The sequence below is a fragment of the Podarcis cretensis genome (assembly GCF_951804945.1).
Source record: "Podarcis cretensis genome assembly, chromosome: 7".
Lineage (NCBI taxonomy): Eukaryota > Metazoa > Chordata > Lepidosauria > Squamata > Lacertidae > Podarcis > Podarcis cretensis.
This window is the reverse complement of record NC_137176.1, coordinates 54,591,050-54,616,214: the sequence shown is the minus strand read 5'-3', so window position 1 is coordinate 54,616,214 and position 25,165 is coordinate 54,591,050. Positions and strand designations below refer to the sequence as shown.

Genomic DNA, 25,165 nt, shown 5'->3' with positions numbered 1-25,165 from the left:
ATCATAAAATTGTAAAGTTGAAAGGGACACTGATGGTCATCTAGTTTTGCTTCTGAAGTGTCCCAACAATTTGTAGCTCACTCAGTAGGCAAGGATTAGTGGATCTACTGCAATCTGAAAGAAAATCTTACTAGACTTGCTGCCCAATTGCGTAAAGAATAAAATTCAAGTTGAAAATTATGATCATGAGAAAATCTGAATCCTGGACAACATCTGAGGAGAGCCAGTGAGTTTAGGGGCACAGAGTAGGCCATGAGGCACACACTTCGGTTCACTTCCAGCACTTCATCACTGCTACCTGTGTCCCAGGGACTGCTGCCTGAGGTGGTTGAGTCACTCTGCCTAATGGTAGGGCTGGCATTTTTTAAAACATTCACCAGATTGCGGCTGCTGTGTCTAGACTGGTTGTCTAGACTGCAATGGACAATTGAGGAAACAATGAACATTGGAAGTGTGCATCCAAACAGACATCAGGTAACAAGTTTCCCATGAAAACCTACTACTTGGGACCAGCAAAATGGAGTGGCCCGTGGAATTCCTCTTATGGGCTTTTCAAAGGCCTGCTCCTGTGCATGGCTTTCACTATGGTTGTTCTAAAGAGTGTGCTATATTCCTCATAAAACTTAACCTGGTTTCTTATTATAAATAGCGCAAGCTTGTATGTGTGTGGGAGTGGGGAATAAGCAAATAAGCTGTTAGGAGATGCTGTTCAGTGTTAGTAGAAGCAAACAAATTAAGAAGGCATTATTTACACTTAATAAACTAGAAATGGCATCAGGGTGAGTTAATATTACAAACTATTAATGAAAGACACTCTAAATGAAACAAACCACATAATAGATCACAGCAAACTGATTCTGTGTAATGAATACTGATACTGACTAAACTCATCTGTGCACTCTGGGGATAGAGTTTTAAATTCATTTCAGCACGTACCTTAGCAATGTAAGCACAAAGAGAACCATTGGAGAACTAAATTAACCCTGTTCCCTCAGTCAATCAGAAGACATTATACTGTAGGTCTTACAGCTAATAATCTATGAGACAAATTAAAACTAAAGCAAGTCATCTGCAAGTAGGTTAATAGCCTTTATTTTAATTTCTAACCAAGTACCACCTTACCTATTACTGTCTCTTTCATTTACTGAACCTTTACAATAAAAGTCATCAAAAATCTGGGTCTTATATGAGGCACATGGAAATATTTAAAATATGACTTGTCAATGTTTCCCTGTAGCACATTCTGAACCATTCATTTTTAGAAACTCTGCAAGGACAAGGGCAGAGATGGACCCCAACTTGCAAGAATTTAAAACAGGAATAGACAAATTCATGGAGGAGAGGGCTATCAGCAACTTCTTGCAATGATACCTATGTACTGCCTCCACTTTCACAGGCAGTATGCCTCTGAAGGCCAGTTGCCAGGAGTCACAGGTGGGCAGGGTGCTTTTGTGCTCATGTCCTCCTTGCAGGCCTTCCAAAGGCAACTGGTTGGCCATTCTGAGAGGAGGATATGGGCTAGATAGCCAATGGTCTGATTCAACAGGCTCTTCTTATGCTCTTAAGATAAAAAAGCAGAATTTCTAGTACATATTGTTATGCATTACAGTGGTACCTCGGGTTACAGATGCTTCAGGTTACAGACTCCGCTAACCCAGAAATAGTACCTCAGGTTAAGAACTTTGCTTCAGGATGAGAACAGAAATCGTGCAGTGGTGGCAGTGGGAGGCCCCATTAGCTAAAGTGGTACTTCAGGTTAAGAACAGTTTCAGGTTAAGAACGGATCTCCAGAACGAATTAAGTTCTTAACCCGAGGTATCACTGTATCCACTTCTCCAGTCTCTTTACTGTAGTTAAAAGCAGGCGATATCATACAATCATAAAGACAGAAGCCAGCCTTCTAATTGCTCCCCCTCTCAGATCTAGAAAACAGTGATCTGCACAATTTCTTGTTGGGATTTGAACTAGAAAGCATTTTTTTACAAGACCACACCAATACCAACAGAAGGCATGTGACCACAGGGAAATTTCCATAGCTATCAAGGTGACATTTGGTCCAGTAGAATGACTGGGCAAAACAAGTTCTGGGAAAGTACTTGTGTTTCTCATTTATTTAAAAATATCTACCTTGGAATATATATATTCCTCACTACATAAACTATATTTTCTTTTCTTTTTTTAGGTAAAGGTGAAGGTACCCCTGACCGTTAGGTCCAGTTGTGGGTTGCACGCTCATCTCACTCTATAGGCTGAGGGAGCCAGCGTTTGTCCGCAGACAGGTTCCAGGTCATGTGGCCAGCATGACTAAGTCGCTTCTGGCAAACCAGAGCAGCGCATGGAAATGCCGTTTACCTTCCTGCTGGAACGGTACCTATTTATCTACTTGCACTTTGATGTGCTTTCGAACTGCTAGGTTGGCAGGAGCTGGGACCGAGCAATGGGAGCTCACCCCATCATGGGGATTCAAACAGCCGACCTTCTGATCAGCAAGCCCTAGGCTCTGAGGTTTAGACCACAGCGCCACCCACGTCCTTTGACAACAAATCCCAAATATTGTGAAATGATGGGAAACAAACTTACAAAACCAAGTTGCAACAGTGTATCTCTGCTTTATTCATGTTTGGGTACAGGTGTTCAGAATTCCTGGTAACATTCTCACTCGAGTATTCAAATATGATGTATTGTTTTGATATTTCTTCATGATAATTATCGTTCTTTCACAATTAGAAAATACAAATAAACCCAATCAGCTTGATGTTGAGGGAAAGCATGTTCAAATAGGATTCTCGGAGTGCATAATTACACGGAAAGCTGCACTATGGTACGTCCATCATTTTCATCTTTAGCCAGCCACCTGGTGAAGAAAATATGCATTGCTGATGGAAGAGATGGTTCACACATAAAAATAAAAATGTCTGTAAGGACATGAGTACTGAATTGTTTCTAATCTTAAGGAACCTGGGTAGCACCTTGTACTGACAGTGGACTAGTTATCCATCACTTAAAACCCACATCTGGGAATGCCCATTCGAAAATAAATAGGGGGAGAAGATTGGAGTAGGCAGAGATATGGATCCATTGACCAGGGATGATCCCTAAACTCACTTTAAGAAGAACTGGGAAGGCCAAGTTACAAACAAGCACGAAACCTTTCAAAATAAACCAATAAACATAAAATATCCTTTATTTACTGGGTGGAGTAAATCTGGCACATCAGGAATCAAGCTTGCCTTGGATTGTTGACATATAGGGCACCTATGCAAAATTAACACTCTTCTGCCACTGCTTTATGCTGCTTCTAACATTTATGTATGTAAAATCTTTTACATGGACTTAAAGCCTGCAATTGTCCATTGCATGGACGTCTCCCAAGGGAGCTGAAGCCAGTTGCTTTAGATCATGGGTAGGCAAACTAAAGCCCGGGGGCCGGATCAGGCCCAATTGCCTTCTGAATCCAGCCTACGGATGGTCTGGGAATCAACGTGTTTTTACATGAGTAGAATGTGTGCTTTTATTTAAAATGCATCTCTGGGTTATTTGTGGGGGCATAGGAATTCATTCATCCCCCCCCAAAAAAAATATAGTCTGGCCTCACACAAAGTCTGAGGGACAGTGGGCTGGCTCCTTGCTGAAAAAGTTTGCTGACCCCTGCTTTAGATGGTGTGTGTGTTTTGCCAAATCACCACAAGGCAACCATACATGTACTAGCTAAGAGCATGGAAGCAGCATTGTTAAATACTTAAGTTTTATGATCCTGTCTTGTGGGTTTATACATAAAAGAAAAGAAAATTTCCCACTCCACTTTTCTCATGTGTTTAAGTAACCAGGCTGTGGATTATTGACTTGCCTCTTTTCTATATGTGAAACAGAATTTTTATTGGAATTGAAGGGAAGTAGTGAGGGCCAATGAAGCAAATTCTTGATTATTTGTAGACTGAAGAATGGGCATACTGATTCTTCCCATTTCCTTTGGTCTGCTTGTTTTTGGAAATGGAAAGAAGACTGCCATCAACAGAACTACATTGTCTTCCCTGAATTTTAATGTGGGAGATCTGAAAGTTGCATTTTTCTCTAGTTTGAATAGTATCACTTTACTGATACTATTATTTTTGAAAGTTGTAACCATCTGTAGCATTCATGCTATAATCTTAATCCCACATGCCTGGGAGTAAACCCCACTGAATTCAACAGCACTTGCTTCTGAGTAGACATGGTTATGATTGTGCTGTGATCAAGTTTAATAACTGGGAAACAAACCGGTTGCAACTGAAGGAGTATAATTCATTCGTAGACACATCTGTGATTTCTACTTTTTCCAGAAACCAGCCACTTGCTGTAAAGAAAGGACAATAATAAAGTATGTTCACCTCTGAGTACAGATAAACCCAAAGAAAATAATTCTAAATTTATTTTTAAGTCATGGCGACACATTAAAATCCGAGAAAATTTTCTAAATGAGAAAAATTATTGGCTATTTTGACAGTGATTGTCAAAAACTCAGCAAATGCTAACATTTACCATTAATTCTTAAGGTATTTGGTTACAGTGGCCAGTGCTTCCAGAATATTATGATATTTACCAGTAAATCACAAGGCCTACTCCTGACTATATAAATAAGGATGATAAACAGTTTAATTGTAAACTTGGAAAAATATGTCACTGACCATATCAGTCTGGTAATTTTTAATTTTAAGCCCTGTGGCACAACCATTGTTGACCAGCTCTCTTTTAGAATATCCAATTTTATCAATGACAGGCATTTACCTGTAAAATATACTGGTCACTAGGGGACAGACACAATGGGGTGGGTGGGTGTGAGAATGGCAGGTTGGGGTACTTTACTGATCAACTTGCAGACAGAGAAACCAGCTTGTTGCATAAAATTGAAGTCTGAGGTGCTTTCTTGTGAACAAATGTAATTCTGGATCAATGCAGTAGCCTGGCACTTGAAATAACAGGCTAACTACTCATTTGTAGATAGAGTGATGTGCCACCTGCAGCTCAAATCAAGCTGTAAAACATATTTTCAAGTTAAATTTGAAAACGGGTCTCACTACATTATATGCCATAGAGCAGGCGACATGTACCCAGAAATAAGTGCCCTGCCATTTCAAATGACATCTGCACAGCAGACGTTTGTATATAGAGAGAAAAAATATCCTCTGACTGCAATGATTGTTTATTGGCACTGATTTCTTGGAATAAAATAAGTCAGTTAATATATCTGCAATAGCTTCAGATAAATCATAACATAAAATGTCCGAAAAGCAATTTATTCCCTCACAGTTCTGGACATTCCTCACTCCAGCCTGGTAAATACTGACATTTACACATAAATGATGGAAATCTGGGTGAAGCTGGGTCATTTATTGAAGAAAAGTAGTGGTTCTTGAAATGTACTGGTACATGTCAAAATTGATTGTGTCCTGAAGTTTGCTTTGAACATTCTCTGACAGTTATGGGAAAAACATCGTGATTAAATCTTTTTATCTTTTTTCTTCCAAAAACTGGTTTGAGAAGTTAGTAAATGAAGCAAAGAATGAAGCAATATGGGGAGAAATAGTGGAAATCAGATTCAACTTCCCCCCTCTAATTTAAAATGTAATCTAATAACACAGTAGCATGCAATTAAATGGATTTTGAGAAATTTCTGAGAAAACAATACTGAATTCTTGAGACATACAAGTAAAGAGAATTAATTTTCTTAAGGAAGGAAAATAGTCTTAATAAGCAAAAAAATACATTTCTTCTTGATAGATGTCATGTAGACTTGTGTAAATCAAAATAAGTGGATTAAAAAACCCCAAATGATTTCCCTACATAATATCTGAGAGTCAAGCCATATGTTATTCTGAGGGCTCTATAATATGTGGGATCGGTTCTGGCAATGTTATAATTCTTTTTTATTACATTTATATCCCACCCTTCCTCAAATTAGCTTATGGTGGCATACATTGCTCTCTCCCCCAGTTCACATTCACAACAACCCTGTGAGGCAGATTAGATTGAGTGAAAGTGACCAACCAAAGTTGCCCAGTGAGCTTCATGGTGGAATAGAGACTTGAACCTGGATCCCTCAGGGCCTAGCCCTAGTCCAATACTCCATCTGCACCATCCTCCTGAGGGAGATTTGAGGCATTTCAAAATTGAAGGTGTGGATTCATATGCATATAAATGACAACAAGGATATGCAATAAACCTACAGGTATACTTACCAAATCCTTTGCCATCATGTCCAATCTCAATTTTCTGCAGCCTTCCAACATCCTTTGTTTTGATTCTGAATGTGTCAGTCTTCAAAATAAGAGAAGCAGCTTTCAAAATGTGACAAGTCTATGTCTGGAAAACAGTATGCTTATCTGGGACTGGTTTAAATTCATCTGTGTATAGGGGGTAGTGGATGGCTGGAGGAGTGCATTATTGTTACTGTTCCTTTTCTGGTACAGTTATATCCTGCTAATTTTCAGCTCTTCCCTGAAAACATAAAACATGTACTTTCCACATTAGGTTTTGAAGGTTTCTTGCCATTTTATTGGTTTCAGAACCCAAGAGATGTTTTCTCTCTGGTAAGTGCATTATGAATTGCCAGTCAGGTGAAGAAACAGCACCTTTTGTTTTCATTTTTTTAATTTATCTTTTGTTTATGGTACCCAAACCTACCTTTGGAAACATAAAGATAAGCGATTTGACTCTAGTTACAGCCAAATCTCTCAAGTGGTATACAATTTGGTTCAGAATATAGTTTCACTTCCAGTGTTCTTGGCAGCAGCAGCACTTTATGTGCATGGATAGTACATTTCCAAGAAGCACCACAACCTCCCACAACTGCATCTTTCATCTATAGGTAGAAGATGCCCTAAAGACAGCAGTGAAGACGGTTTTAGACAGATAACTAAAACAAGGCTAAATGGAAAGTGGAATCCGTTCCCTTTTATAACCTAAGGCTTCAGCACTTACTTTCATTTGCAGGCAAGATGAGGTGGAATCAAGTCACAGTCTGGCCAGTATTTTACAGGTTTGTAACTTAGGAGCACATCAGGGTTTTGATCATTTAAAGGAACATTCTACACATGTGGCAACAAACTCAGGATCGCCCCAATCCAATAGGAATCTGCAGCTAATCATGACTGAGGGGCAACCTGTAGAATCCAAACACGTGCTTGTCTCATTTGCATCACAGTCTTAATTGTGTTTAGTCAGACGTAAGCCAGGTAAGTGGTGGACTTAAGACTGCTGCCTAAATGTAGCACTTGTACACCTAAAGGTGTAATGTATGAAGTGCCCTGAGATATAAAGAGTGGAAAACATAGACACTGAACTATTTACCTTTGCTCTTTCAAAGGGATCTCGATGATCTAGAGACTCCTTGAGTTGAATTAACTGAGATGTGTCCTTGTCTCCAAACAAAATTATATGCACATTTGCGTCAGTTCCTGCTCCCCTTTTGTCACCGGTGTACACTTTAATAATATGCTCTATCAGATTTTCTGAGCTACTGCCTTCTTTTGTAATAAAAGAGAGAGGGATTTCTTTCCTTATTTCAGGTTCATTAGCATCCAAAAGGAATATTCTAAAAGGAAAAGGAAAAAGATTGAGATCAAGCCACATAGTGGTGGTTAAAATTCAATATGGAACTTAATAGAGACAGAAATATAGTTAATTTCTACAGATGTGTATTAACAGGGATATTTAATAAATATTCTGTCACATGCTATTGGCTACCATGCTAGGCAAGTCAACAAACATTTAGTGTGATTTATATATGTATAAAAACTCACTCATTCACTTCAAATATGTATACAGGTTCGTTCTTTGGGGCTTCCTTCAGGTGGAGTGCTTTAATATCCAGTTTGCAAGCTACAGCAGAAGCAACAAGCAATGAAAACAATTTTCTTCACATCAAATATTAATTTGAATCTAGTACTAATATAATAATATTAGATATCAATAAATGGTCTCTCCACCCTATTAAATCTCAGCCTTGCACTGAAAAGGTGTACATTTGGGCCACAATGGGAGCTTTTATTCAATTGTGAACAGCAAGCCCATGTCTAAGTGTGTGGTGAAAATTCTGTTTGAGACCATGGAAGGGCCAAAGGGTTAAAGTCACCTACTTCTGCATCATGATCCCCATACAGCAGGGCATAGCAGGGCAAACTGAGGGGCAAATATCCAAGACCCAGACACTCCTACATGATCAAGTCCTATTAGGAGGATAACTTTGAGACTATTTTATCATACTGATTTTAAGAAGAACAGTTGAGTTTAAATGTATTCTTTTTGTTCAGTCACTCTGCACTTGTGCAATGTAAGGATTGAAAGAAGCAAGTTCGTCATCACAGAGAGGCACCCTGGCTCTACCTCTATACCAGGAGTTGCGTGTTGAGTTCCACAGTGCCACCCCCCAAAAAAATTCACACATCACACGTTAATTTTTGTTTAAGGTTTTTGGCATAATTTTTTGGCCACAACTTTATTCAAATACAAAAAATGTGAGTGGTTGCTTAGGCATTGGTTATGACTGTCTGTCCTTGCCCCCCAAGGACAGAGCTGGCACTTCCGGGCACCACCGGAAGCCAGCGTGGGAAACAAGTATTGGGAGAGAAATGAGGCTGGGTATCAGTCCAACACCTCTCACCCTCATGTTCCGGTGGGGCTTGCACGGCCCAAGCCCGGCACCACGGACAAGGACGAAAGAATGACAAGCCCCTGGATTCCTTTAACGGAATTCCCTTTCGCATCATTTGGAGGGATAGGCACCTTACCCCTCCAAGCACCAATTTAACCAATGCCTAACCGCCAACCTTACAAGTTGTGACGATTTGCTACGCAGTAGGCAAAAACCAAATGGCAACAGCCAATCAGCCAAATGGCAGAATTCCTACCAGGCCCCCGCTCAAAGGCGAACGACCCCATGACAGGCATAGCAAGGTCAAATGAACCCAAGAACCACCCTATAAAAAAGGGAGGGGGGCGGGTGATCCGATGCAAAACGGCCAAGAGGGCGTCCTCTCGTCTGTCTCCTATATTTATAGACTCTGACCCCTCCTCCGAATTGGCAACACTCAAAAATCCCCAGCAACCCATTTAACCCTTTACAGGCTTGGGTTCCCCACCAAATTTGCCTAGTCATGATGGTGGCCTGTTCCCCAACCGCAACACGTGCTCTCTGCTAGTGAGAACACGCTTTGTAGCCAGGCCCAGCAACCACATGCTTGAGAAATAAGTAAACAATTGTTTTATTTCAAGCTGCTTTTCATGAATATATGCAGTGATCTGTCTTGTTTTAACTTCTGCTTCTTTAATACTTTACACCACAAGCCTATGCAAGCCTACTAAAAAATAAGAGTTCAATGTGATTTACTCCCAAGTAACTATGACTTCAACTTTAGTGTTTTAAGCTTGTGGTTATGATCTTCATGCCAGTTCAGCACAATGAAGTCTTGATATGATTTTATTCACCAAGAAAAACAGAGGAAAAGTCTTGTTTACAGTAAAATGATCTGGTCATTCTCCCCATTTGTAAATGGGTGTTCACTGAGCAGTTTGAGAAGATCTTGAATTCCAAAGGTGCCTAATTCAGAAACTGATAGGACTTTGATAGATTCCTTCTAATAATGGTCACCCCCAAAAACAAAGGATGCTTCTTAATGAATAAAGCACCCAGAGTCCTAGCTGCATCCCTACCCTAGACCTGATCAGGTATGTATGTATGTATGTATGTATGTATGTATGTATGTATTTATTTATTTATTTATTTCAATTTGCATACTGCCCTTCATCTGTAGAACTCTCTGAGGTTCACAACATAAAAATACAAGATAAAAAACACAAAATACAGAATAAAAACAAGAACAGAAACAAACCAATAAGCCTCCTGCTGGTGTTGGAAAGGCAGCTTTGCCTTGATACATGTGCAGCTACTGCTATTCACATTAATGTCTAATGTAAATACAAATATTAAGAAGCTATTTAAGCAGTATCTTCATAATAAAAGAAACTTACATGATTTGCTTCCAATGAGTAGTGTAACTTTGTGTATCTCCCCCAAATCCACAGCATCTATCTGACCTGTAAATGACTAAAAAAATCCAGCAATATTTAGCTTATTCTCTCTCTCTCTCTCTCTCTCTCTCTCTCACACACACACACACACACACACACACACTTCTGTAATAGGTTTCAGGCACAAATATAAATGACCATTCCAAACATCTGTGAAGAAGTGAATTACCTCCCTGTCTTTTCCTAGCTGAGATGGCAAGAAAAGCTTCCTGTTTTCAGTGTCGCCATTGGTTCCGTATATACACAGAGACATATGTATGGAGCTGATTTTGCTTGAGGCATCATTGAAGAATACTTTTACATCATATGTAACAACTGTAAAATAGAAAGGAAAGCCAAATCCAAGAGAACACCTTGTGTAACTATTTTGTAATTCATTACTTTATAAATTTGCTTCCTTCCATTTGCCACATAGTAGTCTTGACATTGTGTATGTGTGAAATTATCCTTAGAGAGGTGTTTAATGGTGGTATTCAACTAGGTTTTACTCAGAGCAGACAAACTGAAATTAATGGCCCAACTGAGTCAAGTTCACTAACTTCAGTGGGACTACTCTGAGTAAAACATAGGGCTCAATCATATACACTTTCATTTGCCCCATCACTTTCCCCTGGGGAAACCCAAGGTTTAGCACTGAATCGGAACAATGACCGCTCCCCACTTAAAACGGGGGGGGGGGCGCCTTTTGCGTGGACGCGTGCAGCCCTGGATCTGGAGTGGCCCCATCAGCATAGGCTTTGCCTTCCCTCAGGTGGGATACCTGGAGGTCCCCGCCAACCCCAGTGAGTTGTCCAATCCCACCTGGGGGAAGCGTTGCCAGGGAAACCAGGCCAGGTAAGGGGAGGGATTACCTGCCCACAGGTTTCTGCAGATTGCCATCTGCTCCAGTTGAGTATTAAAGAGCAGGTTTTAGCAGGGGAAATGGTAGAGCAAAGGTAAAACTGCTTGGACCCATCGCTAGAAAGCATGGGACAAGTGGAAGTATGTATGAGCCTTTAGCTGAGCTTCACCCCTATGTGATTAGGAGCAAAGGCCTTTTCAACTCCCACTTCTTAGCAATTCACTGAGGAATAATACAGAAGACACATCCTGCTGAAGAGCCCCTATCCCCCAATGCCTAATTCTATTTACATTCTGTAAATAGTTTTGTGCTCATTTTTGTGTTGTTTGCTTCAAGAAAAAAATCTGTTTGCAAATAATATGGAAATGAGTGCTAAACCTGTACTATATTCCACTATAGTTCCAGAAGTGGCTTTTGCATCATATGAAAGCTCAGATATAACACAGAATTTGACAGGGAAAAGTTGTTTAAAAGGAATAAACTGCCATGTGAATGCAGTCTAGTTCATGGCCTTAATGTACAAAATGCTCTGTCTTCCTTATCTTATTAATTTTTGTAGAAATTCACTGGGGTAGGTAATTAATACTACTATTTTGGGCAACTGAAGCTCAACCAACTGCACCATGCTAGATAATGACTGTGGAAGATGTGGGTTTAATGAATGTCTAAATGTGATGAAGAGCTCATGCAACTGCTTTATAACATTCCGAGATTCAGATTTATCACCATGAGTTTTCATGGCATTATTGCCACTACACTTTTGGAGTCTCTGCAAAAGCTAGACAAATCTGAGGGTGCTGTGGAACAAAATATGGATTTGACAACATGCGAAAACAGCCACACAACTACTGCTCATGACACCACAAAGGAACTGATCTTTGGGCCAATCTATCTGCACTACTTTATGCACTCTGGCCCCTGGGTGTTTGTAATAATAAACTAAGTGGCTTCTTGAGAATACAGTCCTTTGCCCAGATCTGGATGAAAAAAATGAAACAGCAGATGGTTGATTGGCTTACAGAGTTAGGAACTCAGATATATTGCAGGGATAAGAGCTACAACTGCAAGAGTACTGGGTTGTCAAATTCACAAGCCAATCACTACAAAGATTTTAAGCTGCTTAGGTCCCTCTGACTTCAGAGAAAGTGAATTACCTTAAACCAAGTACTCTGACTGAACTAGCTTGGGCACCCAGCTATTAATATTCAGGATGTAAACTGTGTTTCCAAGGTGCATTCAAATGAGGAGTTTAAATATATACATTTAGCATTACAGATGATACATATTCAGAAAAAACATATTTAACATTGATTTGATTTTCCAGAAAGAGTTGTGTGTATCCAGTTGAATATTTTGGTTAATTATATTTGCTTGATGGTGTACGTGAGTGAAAGCTCTGAACTTCGGTAAAATTTCCACAGGTAAAATAGTTATTGTAGCAATATGTATTATACCCTTATGTATAAAATCTCTCCTGCTTCCCCTCTCACTTTGAAATACTCTTCTGGTTCATACGTTCACCATAGATGAGTTATATCTATAGATGAGTAAAACAGATCCCCCCCCCCTTTCAGGTGTTATGGGTCAAATTTCCAAAGTGTGATTCAGAATTCATATATGCCCCGTGTAGTTCACTGCATACTTATCTCATCCAGATCTGCATAGCTGCCAGTGGATCTCATTTAACAGTGGAATTTAGTGGTATTATTGGATTCAGTATGGCTCATTATAAATTTGTGTCATAAATAAGTGTAAAACTAGTGGGAATGTACATAAATTAGGCATGCCATATTTAACACAAACATGCCTCTCATGTAGCTTTTATTGCAATTATCTATTTACCTATAGTTAATTTATCACCTGCTTTTGAACTGATTAATAAATTAATTAAGTGACTAATGTGCATATTGCAAATAAACTAACATAGACATCATTTTGATATATTGGAAAAAATGAGATAATATATGATCTAATAAAGAAAAGTTACTACTCATTACAGCTGCTTGAAAGTTATCTCCATCATTCTTTCATGTGATGAAACTATGGTTGAAAACACAGTGAGGTCACTGGCCCCCACAGCATTTCAAGTCACATTTGCATGTTGCTGTACACACTAGAGAAGATAGAGCTGTTTTCACCTGATGCATACTGCCTGTTTGGTTTCCCTAGGCCTGCAACTGCCCCTAGCTCCTATTCATGAAGCTATCATCTACACATGTGTAAAGTCTGTCTCAAATGCACACACCTCAGCTTAACTGAAAAGTGAATGTGGCTTACATTTTCATATTGCATGGAGGCTGATTCGTGGGGAAAACACATCAAACAGCAGTATTTCTCAAGAAAGTATAGGATTGTGCAGGATTGATATGGATTGTGGACATCAGGTGTCCACGACTTCAGACACCAGTGGTGAGGCTGCCTTGGAGCCAGAATGTGTACACAGCCTAAGAGTGAGTTTCAAGCATTTTTCCTTTATTTCCTTACATTCACTCCATGTAGAAGCCAATGCCTCCACCTGGAAATTCTGTGCCTAACTGAACACTGTGACCATGCTGAATACAGGGTCTCCCCAGATCCTGGATATTAGGACAGCATCTCTAACAGTATAAGCTTCTATGCATAGCTGGAGTTTGGGAGTGAGAAAAAGAAAGGTGAAAACCTGAAGCCATTCTCTAGCATTGATGAACATAGAGGTGAAGGGAAAGCTATTCCCTTAGTTAGAAGGCAATGCTATCTTTCTTTACTTTAATATGTCAGAATCAGCATAACTACAGAAAACAAACCTACTCTTAATTCTCAGCCCAATAAACGATAATGTTCCTTTAACATTTAACCTACAATTAAACCAATCAAAGCTCGTAACTCTAATTGCTAGACAAATTCTCCATTTTTTTTGTGTTGGGGGGTTGTTCACGCATGAGAGACAGACTGAGACTGTGTGTCCATATTAGGGCCTAATATACCCACAGTCTCAGTCTGTTTCATGTGCACACATAACCCTCCCCACCACCACAAGTGGAGGGATAACTTGTGTTGCTCTAACTTTAAGTATTTTCTTAAAGTATTTTAAATGTGTGCTTAAACCATATTATTTTATTACAGCAACTTATCTTGGTTTGAATTGTAATAACAGAGGTCTTTCTTCTATGCCTGATGCCAATATATACCTACCGGAAAGTGCTTCCCTTAATGGCCACTCTACAGGGAATTCAATCCATTGGTCTCCATTAAGAAGAGGAAGCGTTTTATTTATGGAGAGACTAAAGGTGTCCAGGGTTCCTGTGTTCTGCATTTTACAATGATAAAACAACTGGGATATGCTTTCTCCCAAGTGATGAAGCCCAAACGTCACTTTATAGAGCATTCCCAAATCAGCTGGGAAATACACCTAGAAATAAACAACAAGGCAAGTTGATCTTTTGAGTGATTCTGTTGGCTTTAAAGGACATTTTGATATGCTATTTTCTTAAGCATTGTACATCCCTGCAGACCTCAGAAGGAGCACAAATGGCCAATATAGATTGTTTTGAGATTCTTCCTCTGAGAGCCCAGTCTTCCTTCTCCCCACTAAACAGCTAAATTTACTTACTGGCTTTGCAAAGTAAACCCTCAGTATGGTGATGAGGACACACACTGGCCCAGATACAGATGCAGTCATGCCTTATCCCCACTGAAATCAATGGGACAAGTTAGGCATATCTTAAATCACATTGATTTCAATGGGACTATAGTATCACTAACAAGCAGAGGAATCCTTTGGTGGTGGGGATGGAAGTTAATGGTGGAAGAGCCGGCAATTCTTCCACCATACAACCCTGCCAGCCTCCTGCTGCTGCAGTGGATGTTGGGGGAAGGGCAACTGGAGAAAAAATAAGCATGGCAGCTCTAGGACTGGTGTACTTTCCTTTCCCGTCTCGGGGGTACATCAGGGGGAAAGGATGGCTTTGGATCTGGTGACCCCAACAGGGATATATTCCTCCTGTCTAATTTTTGGCTGAGGTCACCTACCAAGATGAACAAAGCCATTTCAGTACCACAACCAGGGCAGAAGCCAGGCTGCAATGGGTCTAGAACATCAGTTCTATCTAGGAAAACCTGGAGCAGAGACACTATCCCTTGTTCCAACACTATGCTCACAAAAGGAATATTTGGGGTTGGCCAAACACCATCGGGTCTTGAGAGGACTTTTCTTGAGAGGGTGGTATAACCACTGTCTCCTTGAGGCCCGATGGTTTTATGCCATGCTGAAGAGAGGCATTAACCACAACAATAACCCACTTGGCCACTTCCTCTCTGGCTGCTTTTATTAGACAGGCTGGGCAACAGACTAGAGTAAAGCCAGTGGGTCGCCTATCTCCAAGGAAACTATCGACTTCCTCATGTAACACATGCCAAAAAGAATCCAGAGAAAAAGAGGGAGCCGATGATGAAGTCACAGAAGAACCAGCACATTCATTCAAGTAAGAATGAAAATTAGTGATTTTATCTGTAAAGTGTCTTGCAAGCAGGCCAACAAGGGATGTGAAATAATTCCTCTCTGGGGAATTACCCCCAGAGAGGGGTAAACCTTTGATCACCTGAAACAATTATGTTGGATAACTCTGCACAGATGCAATGGTGTTGGAGGAAAACAATTTGTTTGGCAACTACACTGCCATGGAGTACATTCAAACTGGGCTGTTGCCTGCTTGATTCACCACAAGTTTTCCACCAGTATTGCTCTAGTCAATATCCTTCCAGTTTCATTGCCCAAAGCTCTGAGGAAAACCAGGGGGCACACCTGGCTTTGCTTAAACATAATTCCTACCATATTGCCAAGAAAATCCCCAAGTGCTACCATAAAACCATTGGGATTCACCGGACTCCTCAAACAGGCCATTTTAATAGGTCCTTCACCCCTGCAATAGAGTTGGTTTGTTAGCAACTTAACCTATGCAGAAGTATGCAGCTGCTAAATTAAGCCTATAAAAAGCTCATCTACAAAAAACATTGGCAAAGATGATAAGAAGTATACATTATTTTACATCATATGTTACTTGGTCCTCAGCTTGATCTCCTACTTTATCCTCCAAGGAAATTGGTTCAGATTTGCCATTGCACCCATAAAATACCAAAACAAGTTTAGAAATGTTTCCCCAAGACGTCTTAAATTCTTTTGATGAATTTTCATGACATTCAGTGAAATAAATCTTCCATGAACCTTCTGAAAAAATAAAATTGAATAACATTATGAGAAGACTAAACAAGTTTTTGTAAATAAAACCAATGGGAAAGAAAACAGTAGGCTAAAACGTTATGGACTCTTGTTTAAACCAATTATTTCATGAAGGGATAGCTCATTCTGTAGAGCATAAGACTCTTAATCTCAGAGTTGTTGGGTTCAAGCCCCATGTTGAGCAAAAGACTCCTGCATTCTAGAGGGTTGGCCCCTTCCATCTCTACAATTCTTTGATTCTAGAGAAGGCTTATATTAGTAGTAGTAGTAGTAGTAGTAGTAGTAGTAGTATTAACTTTGAGATACTAGAGAGGAATTAACAATACTTGAAAAATAATATGATAATAAATAGTAACTGACAAACAGACAATTGCATTATATATATTATAAACAATAGTATATTTTTATCTACATGTATAGAAACCGTTAATGATAGCATTTAAGACTAAATATTCTCAAACAGGGTTGGATAAAAACAAACAAACAAGAGAAAAAGATGAAAGGAAAAGGAAAAAAATAGCTTAATTGATTCTTTCTAGAGTAAGCCGCTCCAGGGATGCATAATTGACTGCTATTTGAGATTTGCATCCAGAACCTTCTTTTTTTTCTTCTTTCGTTCTAATTTTCAAATTATATTTGGTTTAGAAGCTTTATGAAAAGATTGACAGTTCACTTACAGTATTCCATGGAATTGCATAGAAAATAGTTTCACATTTTAAAATACGAAATAAACACAAAAGTTTAAATGAAAAACCATAACTCCATAACAAAGAAAATACTTTCTGTCTGGCATTGAATGGAAGTGCTTGTTATAAAATCAGAACTGATCAAATTACATCCTGTAGTGATCATCGTTGTACTGTACAATGTCCTTTAGCATATCATCCAGTAATATATTAAGGATTTCCTTTTCTGTTTTATACAGATCATTTTGCCATCTTCCCTCTCTTACTTTCACTATTTTGGCAAATTCAATATAAGCTGTGCTCCACCCTCTCATCCGTTGATCACCAGTGGATGGTGAACTGATCTTTTCCCATCTCTGGCTAATAGCTAATTGTGCCACTGTCAATGAATGCAATATGATCCCTTCACCATCAAAGAGTGTTATGTCTTTTAGAACAACCAACAGGTTCATAGGTAATTAATAATTTATTATTTTAAATTTTTCACTTTTTATAAAGACCCCAAAAGATTGCAAATTTAGAGCAAGTCCCAAAATATGGTGTATGTGTGTGTACACACACACACACACACACACACACACACACTTTTGATAGAAATATGATATTGTTGGAGATAGAATTCTGATTGACACAGCTGCAGTGAAGTAAAATACCTGATTTCATCTCTTGCTTTTGTAACAGTGAGGCAGTGGTGCTTCTCCTTTCCTGTATTTCTAATTAAAACAAGATGGAAGGCTGCATTAGTTTTGCATAAGAATGTCTAGATAACCACAAATGTCTATATCATAGATGGGGAACCTGAGGCCCTCCAGACATTGCAGCACTCACTATGATTGCCATCATTCCTCACCATTATCTATGCTGGCTGGGACCAATGGGAGTCCTACAACATCTTGCGGGCCGCAGTTTTCCTATCCCTTTACAATTTATTTTAAAATGTTTTATTTAATATTATTCCTAAAGACTTGGGAAATGATTCCTGGGGTGAAATTAACGAATTTTGCTGTGGGCTTGAAAGATTCCAGTCAGCTTCCCAGGACTGGTTTAGCATGCTGGCAGAGTCTTCCCTGCCTCAGGTGACACAAAGGAGGTTTCAAACTCTGAGTAATAAAACTGAGTTATTTCCAGAGTTCAAGCCTGGAAAATCCAAGACAAACTGAAGAGAGGGAGAAAAAAAGGACCTACCACTAGCAGCCGCTAGTTTAATCAACAATCAGATTAATGGTGCTTCTTCTCATACTGTAGGTGGAATGGCTGTGAACATTCCATGCCATTACAGTAACTCAACCAGTGGTTTAGAACGGGGTGGCTTGCAGAGAAATGACAGGAAATCGGTGACAGAAAATTCCCATAAAAATTGTATGCCATTTGGTTGCAAGTTCTAATAGTTTATTAATATTCTTTATTCTAACTGCTAAGCTGGCCAGGGGCATTGCTGTGGTAAGCAAAGATTCTGCATGGTGTGCTTTCTGTTATAACAGGCTTATAATAAATAGAAAAAGTGGCATGGTCTGCAGTTCTGAAGGAGATTCTCAGCAAAATAAGTAATGTCTCAAACAATACTGACCTGTACTAGTCAGAGTTACTGAGGCACATCTTTTCCTATCAGTTCTGTCTCTCAGCCATGTTTGAGCCATAAAAAGTATCTCCTTTCCTGAAAACTTTGGCTCCTTCACAATAATCTTCTCAAGGTGCCAATCAGAGCCTTTTCCTTTTTCCACAAGCAGCTCAAATAGCGTTCCAATATCTACAGCTTCCACTTGAAAAACATCCACCTGGAGGGATCACAATTAACATTCAGAGGGCTTAATAAACAGAATAGTTAGGCTGGAACATCATAAAATGAAACTGCCAAGCATCTAAAAGCAAAAGGATACCAAAGCTTAGTGTTTTATTATTTAATGCTGACAGACACTAATGAGGAGACTTGGGAAACCCAATTCACTCAAAGAGCAAAACTAAATTAGAATACATTGACTTCCAAACAGAATGAATTGGTACGATCCAATGAAATCAATGGACCTCTGTGGGCACATGCATGGATAGAAAAGAATGAGAATCTGCAAACACATGACTTGGGGGTCACATTCATTGCTTAGCTGCATACACATATCCAATTGTTAAGGGTTACACAGAACTGAGGGACAATTTACAAAGACAGATTTACACAAACACTAATAACTATAAGAACTATGCTTCTGCTACATAAATTGGTCTTATTTGGAGTTAGCCACCTATTAAGGTCAATTGAACCACTTGTCAATGAGCAGGTCATGGACTGCAGTTTAATACTTAGAGAAATTTGCACATTGCAAAATCCCTTCAATTTATTGTTTAAACTGTAACCATCACCTTGAAAACATCTTGGCACTGAAAGATAAATTTGCTGCATAACATTCTCTTGGACTAATTTACCACTAGAAATAGAAATGGGCAAGATGAAGGCCAATAAAATGAAACACAGTGCAGTCAGCTAAGTGGTACTGCTGGCAGGTGCAGCTCAATTGCTGGGGTAGAACAGAAGAAATAGCCTCTTGGTAGTGGCATCATTGCTGCTTACCAAAAGGGACAAGATGATGGTGAGGTTGGGGCTGCGTGGGCACGATAGCAAAGCCAATCCAGCACTACAGCCACTGTGCCTGCATAGTCCAGGTCTCTCTGTGATCTTGCACCTTCCGCTCCTGGAAAGTGGCAGTGATGCTGCAACCAGGAGGCTATTTGCGCAACTCCACCACACTGGCTGAGCTGCTCCCACCTGCTATGGTCTGTCTGAAACCCCAGCAATGAAATGTAAGATATTTGTCTGGTATCATATCATTTGTCATCTATGTGACAGACCACATAGAGGATTAATATGAATTCTCTTCCACTGTTTTACTGCTAGTTTCATTCATTTTGCTGTTTTACAGTTTAAAGATTTCATTATGGGCTTGCCTTCAGTTGTAAGCCACCTTGGGGACCTATTGAAGGAAAGTTGGAGTACAAAAGATATCTTAAAGGGGGGGGGAGCAATAAGTTTTTAAAGATGTCCAGCTGCTTCTCTTGTTGAAATCATATTGCTTTGAAGTTATATGTGTTTTATCTTCTTGGTCACAGAGAGAAGTCCCAAACCGAAATTTCAATTGTTCTGTCTTAGAAAGCAAGCAAATTCCCTTAAAAATCACAGCAAGCCCTTTCATATTTTCATTTCCACTGTTATAAACTCCATATTTTTTGTGATATCCTTAATGTACCACACATTACCTTAATGCACAGAAATGTTTCCCAAAGCCTCATGTTCTGAAAATGCCAATCAACTTTCTTTAACCTGAGTTGGCTTTATCCCGCATTTATCAATGTCAGCTCCGAAAGCTTTCTCTTTCTGTTTATGGCAGCAAGTAGCTGTCTTATCAGCAACGGATTCAAAATAAACAGTCTTTGCATAAACATCAATCACATATCTTCAGTACCGGTAGTTCAGATTTGATGGTTAGTTAGCAAAAATATTCCCAGCAAAAATGGAAATGAAGAATCAGGCACACCATACCCCTCATCTGCAGGTCTTGAATGTCAATTGCTTCCCATAGCCCTTAATTTCTACTCATTTTCCATAATCCCCACTTTCAATTTTAAATACTTCCCTAGAAGCTAAAGGAAACTGTTATAGCCAGGCTTGGATTTTTTTTTAAAAAAAAAATTATTTAAGCTGAGATTCATAACTCCTAGTTTGTGGCCTGATTATTCCCCTCTTTCTTTTGGAGATACTTTATTCCCTAAAATAGAATTACAGAGATGGAGTCTGGTGGAAGTGGCATAAAGAGCATTGTCCTTAATTTGAAAACTGGGACGTCTATGAATAGAAATAGCAGTAAAAGGATCCCACAAATGGCTAGTACTTGCCAATCTTCCCCTTTAACAAATTCTGATATATATTTTTCCTCTATAAGGATTTGCATTTAACACCCTTTGACATCCAAATGATAGAAAACAATATAGATAAGATGAAGAAACAGGAGAACCATTTTTTTAACAAAAGAAATACCCTACTTAATATTGAAAAAGTAAGGATTTGAATTTATTTCAGAAGGTACTAATGAGTTTAAAACAAGATTTTGCTAAAAGTAAGAGTAACATTAGCCCTATTAACACGTCACATTGATCACATTGAGGGAATAAGCAAGGAGCAGGGGTGTGCTTTTAGCCACACCTGGCCATCATGTCTTTGCCTTTCAGTAGCCACATACCACGTGTGGTTGTGGGAACAGAAAATTTAATGCATGAACTCCTGCTCATGAAGAGGGGCTCATTGCAATCAGGTTGTGAGCAGGAACTTGTGCATTGGTTTTTGTGTCCACACAACCACATGTGACATATGGCTACTGAAAGAAAGAGATGCAACATTGGGAGTGTAAGATTCGTGTGACCAAAAGGCAAAAGTGTTTCTTGAGAAAAAGTTGGAACTGAAGTCTGCATTCTTGGGAGTCATTCCTATATGGATGCTAGACTAAAAATGGTATAAACAGAAACTGGTGTAGCCTGCATACATTATATGGAGCTGGGCTAAAAACATGCCCCCATTCTTAGCTCTGTGCAGCTGTGCTCTATAAATAAGAAACACATGAATAAAGTTATTGATTTAAAGAAAGCCAATAAAGAAAACTGGAATGACTACAACAGAAAAATAATCTAGGGGGAAATGCAATCTATGTTATTGTCACTAGAATAAATATAGCTTTATTTGCTTTTGGTAGAAAACCAGAGTCACAAAGACCTGTAACCTTTACTTTACAATAGGCATTGCCTCAAATACACAGGCTAGAGGGCTTATATACATGTTACATCCTCTTTGGCAGGGGTTGCTGGGAAATATCCACAAGTGGTGACCGTAACGTGCAAGAACTACTCCTGTGGAAAGTCACTGTGCCAGCACAAGCTGCTACAATTATATGGAAGAGGGCTGCTGAAAAATGGATAAATTATTACTTTAAGAGTTGCCGGAGAAAGCACATTAAGCTTTATTGATTACTTAGTTATTTGTTCTTTTGGAGTTCTCAGGAAGCTTACTCATTGGGGGGGGGGGTCCTGACACTGAAAAAGATAGGGCATAAATATAATAATAATAATAATAATAATAATAATAATAATAATAGTGGGGCCTTGCACTTCAGTTGCTCTGGTCAATAGCTCAGTTTTGGGAGAGCACATCCCAGATGCTGCTGCTGGGGGAATGCTACTCTGGCCTTTGGGACTGCAGGGTTTCAGTTTGTACATAATGAAACTGCTAGGCAAGGTTCCCCCAAGATTTAATCTGAAGTGTTGTCTGGATGCTGGTGATAGCCAGCTCTGTCTCTCTTTCTCATCTGATCGCAGGAGGGGACTGGTGGTTTTGAACTCTGTCAGATGCAGATAGGCTGGATGCAGGCAAACAAGTTGAAGCTTAATCCAGGAAAGATGGAGGTAATGGAGGGTTTCTACTGATTTGCGCAAAGTGCATAGCCTTTGTTGGATGGGGTTGTACTCCCTATAAGAGAAGTACAAAACTTCAGACCCAGAGGCTGAACGTGGCTCTTCAAGCCTCTCGATTTGTGCCTCAGGATTCTTCCCAAGCCACACTCCTCTCTAATCCTGGCCTGCACCTGCAGCAGCATCTGCCTGGTTTTTGTGCTGCTGGTTTATGCTATTTGAAGAACTGCAGTTAATGGAATCATAGAATTGTAAAGTTGAAAGGGACACTGAGGGTCATCTAGTCCAAATGCCTGCAAGGCAGGAATCCAAGCTAAAGTATCTGTGACAGATGGTCATCCACCTCTGCTTAAAAACCTCCAAGGAAGGAGAGTCCACCACCTTCTGAGGGAGTTCATCTCACTGTTCAACAGTTCTTACTATCAGAAAGGTCTCCCTGATGTTTGGCTGGATTCTCCTTTCTTGTAACTTGAATCCATTGGTTCGAGTCTTACCCTTTGGAGTAGGAAAAAGCTAATAGGATCACACACATAGGATCACACAACAATAATGCTGTTTTTCAGATGCTGTCAATCAGCCAAATGACTTGATGAACAACTTTTTGTTTGTTTCTTTTCAGACAAGCCAATAGACATGTGAAGCAATATATTGACTTGCTCATCTGCTCCATAGGCTCAACAAGGTCTTCACCTGGTCCTGTCACACACAGCTGTAATTTTCAGAATGCTAAAATGTAATCAAATTTTTGACTGTCATTTGTGAAGCAATCTTCAGATTACAGATGATGCTCAGCCAGTGCAAAGGGCCCCAGTTTTCTCATATCTTGAAAATGTATTTAAATATTTCAGACTTTCTGATATATTTCTACATCATTAATCTGCTGTTTATAACAGTCGTGGCATTTGTATGAGGCTAATGCCATATTTTGACATGATATTAAACAGGAACTTGGTTACATTGAGTGGCAGTTACTGTAGAGTCAGGGGGGAAATTATTGCTAGGCAAAGCACATTTTAAAATGTCACAACAACTGTTAAGGTGTAGCATGCAAATTCCACACCTGAGATAATGTAAAACCCTTCACTTCCCTGTTTCCAGGTTCCCTTGCTGCAGAGTAGAAAGGGGGGGGGGACTCAAGGTACATATCTGCTTGACTAAAAATGAGTCAATTCTACTGGAGTTTCTTTTCTGTTTTTAGTTTAAGGGGGAAAAACACACATAATATACAAACATACAGTTTCCAAAAGTAAACATATTAAAAAAAAAATCACAGCTAAGGCAAGGATCAAATGATCCCATCATATTTAAAGACTGATATTTTTCAGTCCTGACCATATAAATCAATCAGGAGAATGGAACATTTTTATAGGCAACCACACTTACTTAGCGAGATAATTTTGTAGGATCTCTGTAGCAAACACCAGGCAATATTGATAAGGATTTATTAGGAATGCTTCTATCCAATTATATATCTCCTCACAGTTCCTGTGCAATGTTGTATCAAATATGCGTGTAATGGGTTAAGGGGCTGCTTGTGCGTAAATGGTTGAGTTCTCAACTCATGCAATCAGTTTCTAAACTCTCCCAGTCCGCGGAGCCATGGATGCATGGCTACCTCAATCGCTGGCAGAATCCGTCAGTGGGCGCTTCCGGAATTTACGCCAACATAAGTTCCTTAACGGAAACTCTCCTTCTGGATTCTCTGCGTGACAGTTTCCTGCGCGGAGTAGGTGTCCCCAGCGGAGGTCCTGAAACCTCTCCGCTGTTCTCACTGGAAGTATCTTGGAGCCATCCCTCCGACTGAGTTTCTGCGGGAACTCTCTCTCTCCCCCTGCTGGTTCCTTCCTCAGCATCCGAGGGTCTCCTAGCCTCCTTGAGCCCTTCCACCACCTGACTCTCCGATGGCAGTTCCCTGACATCCACCTCCCCTCCAGGACCCCCCTCACCCCCCGTTTCCCCCTCTTCTCTGGGTGGTGAGGCTGGGAACCCCCTGAAAGAATCCTCCTCATCTTCGGATGACTCGAAAACCGCCCTCCACGTACTACTGTCCCTTCTTCCCGAATACTCTTCCCCATCTGATTCTTCTTCCTCTTCTTGTCCTGATTCTGGGAACCCCTCGAACTCCCCTTCTTCGTCAGTGGTGCCGAAGTGTTCCTCCCAGAACCTAGCCAAGGGCTGAGGCTTCCTTGGGTGCCGGAGATGAAACGTTCCCACTAAAACCTCATCATCAACCGTTTCTGCCGGTACCCAGGTATTTTCGGACTCTGGTTCCCCTTCCCATGCCACTAAGTACTCCACCTGTTTACCCTTCCACCGAGAGTCGAGTATTTCTGCTACATGACTGCTGCTTTCCCTCTCTTCTACTTCCGGTGCCGCGGGAACCTCACCTTCACGTCCCAAAAATTCCCGCCCCTCCCGGTATGGTGACAGTAATGACCTATGGAATACTGGATGCAGTTTCATGTTGTCTGGCAACCTGAGTCTGAAGGCCACCGGATTGACCTGTTGTATAACTTCGAAGGGTCCCAGTCGTTTCGGCCTCAATTTCTTGCACCCGCCCTTGAATGGCAACCCTTGTGTTGACAACCACACCCGGTCCCCCACCCTTATGGTCTCTCCTTCCCTTCTGCTCCTATCTGCCTGCTTCTTGTATTCTTCCTTGGCCCTATCCAAATTCATCTTGAGCTGTTGATGTATGGCTTCCATTTCTTCCACGAAATGTTCCGCTGCCGGTACGCTCCATCTTTCCCCTCCTTCCCCTGGAAAGGCCCTAGGGTGACACCCGTAATTGGCCATAAATGGACTCATGCCCGTGGACACATTTTCCGCGTTATTGTAGGCGAATTCGGCCAGGGCCAATTTCTCTACCAATCATTCTCTCTGTCATTTACATAACACCTCAGATATTGTTGCAGA

The 25,165-nt window shown here is 40.2% G+C and overlaps 1 protein-coding gene across 3 annotated transcripts in view; it reads right to left on the bottom strand.

The window, feature by feature from the left end:
- Positions 1 to 2,589: 2,589 nt before the first annotated feature.
- RP1 (RP1 axonemal microtubule associated) overlaps positions 2,590 to 25,165 on the bottom strand; it is a 187,271-nt gene continuing 164,695 nt past the window's right edge. For all 3 annotated transcript variants that reach the window (XM_079983336.1, XM_079983338.1, XM_079983337.1), the window contains 11 exons: positions 18,375 to 18,582; positions 17,461 to 17,520; positions 15,931 to 16,109; positions 14,078 to 14,294; positions 10,235 to 10,380; positions 10,006 to 10,081; positions 7,779 to 7,857; positions 7,327 to 7,570; positions 6,216 to 6,294; positions 4,258 to 4,333; positions 2,590 to 2,854 (listed from right to left, as the gene is read on the bottom strand). In XM_079983336.1, the coding sequence (XP_079839462.1) occupies positions 2,800 to 2,854; positions 4,258 to 4,333; positions 6,216 to 6,294; positions 7,327 to 7,570; positions 7,779 to 7,857; positions 10,006 to 10,081; positions 10,235 to 10,380; positions 14,078 to 14,294; positions 15,931 to 16,109; positions 17,461 to 17,520; positions 18,375 to 18,582 (1,419 nt within the window). In that variant the 3' untranslated portion in view covers positions 2,590 to 2,799. The remainder of the gene's footprint in view (positions 2,855 to 4,257; positions 4,334 to 6,215; positions 6,295 to 7,326; positions 7,571 to 7,778; positions 7,858 to 10,005; positions 10,082 to 10,234; positions 10,381 to 14,077; positions 14,295 to 15,930; positions 16,110 to 17,460; positions 17,521 to 18,374; positions 18,583 to 25,165) is intronic.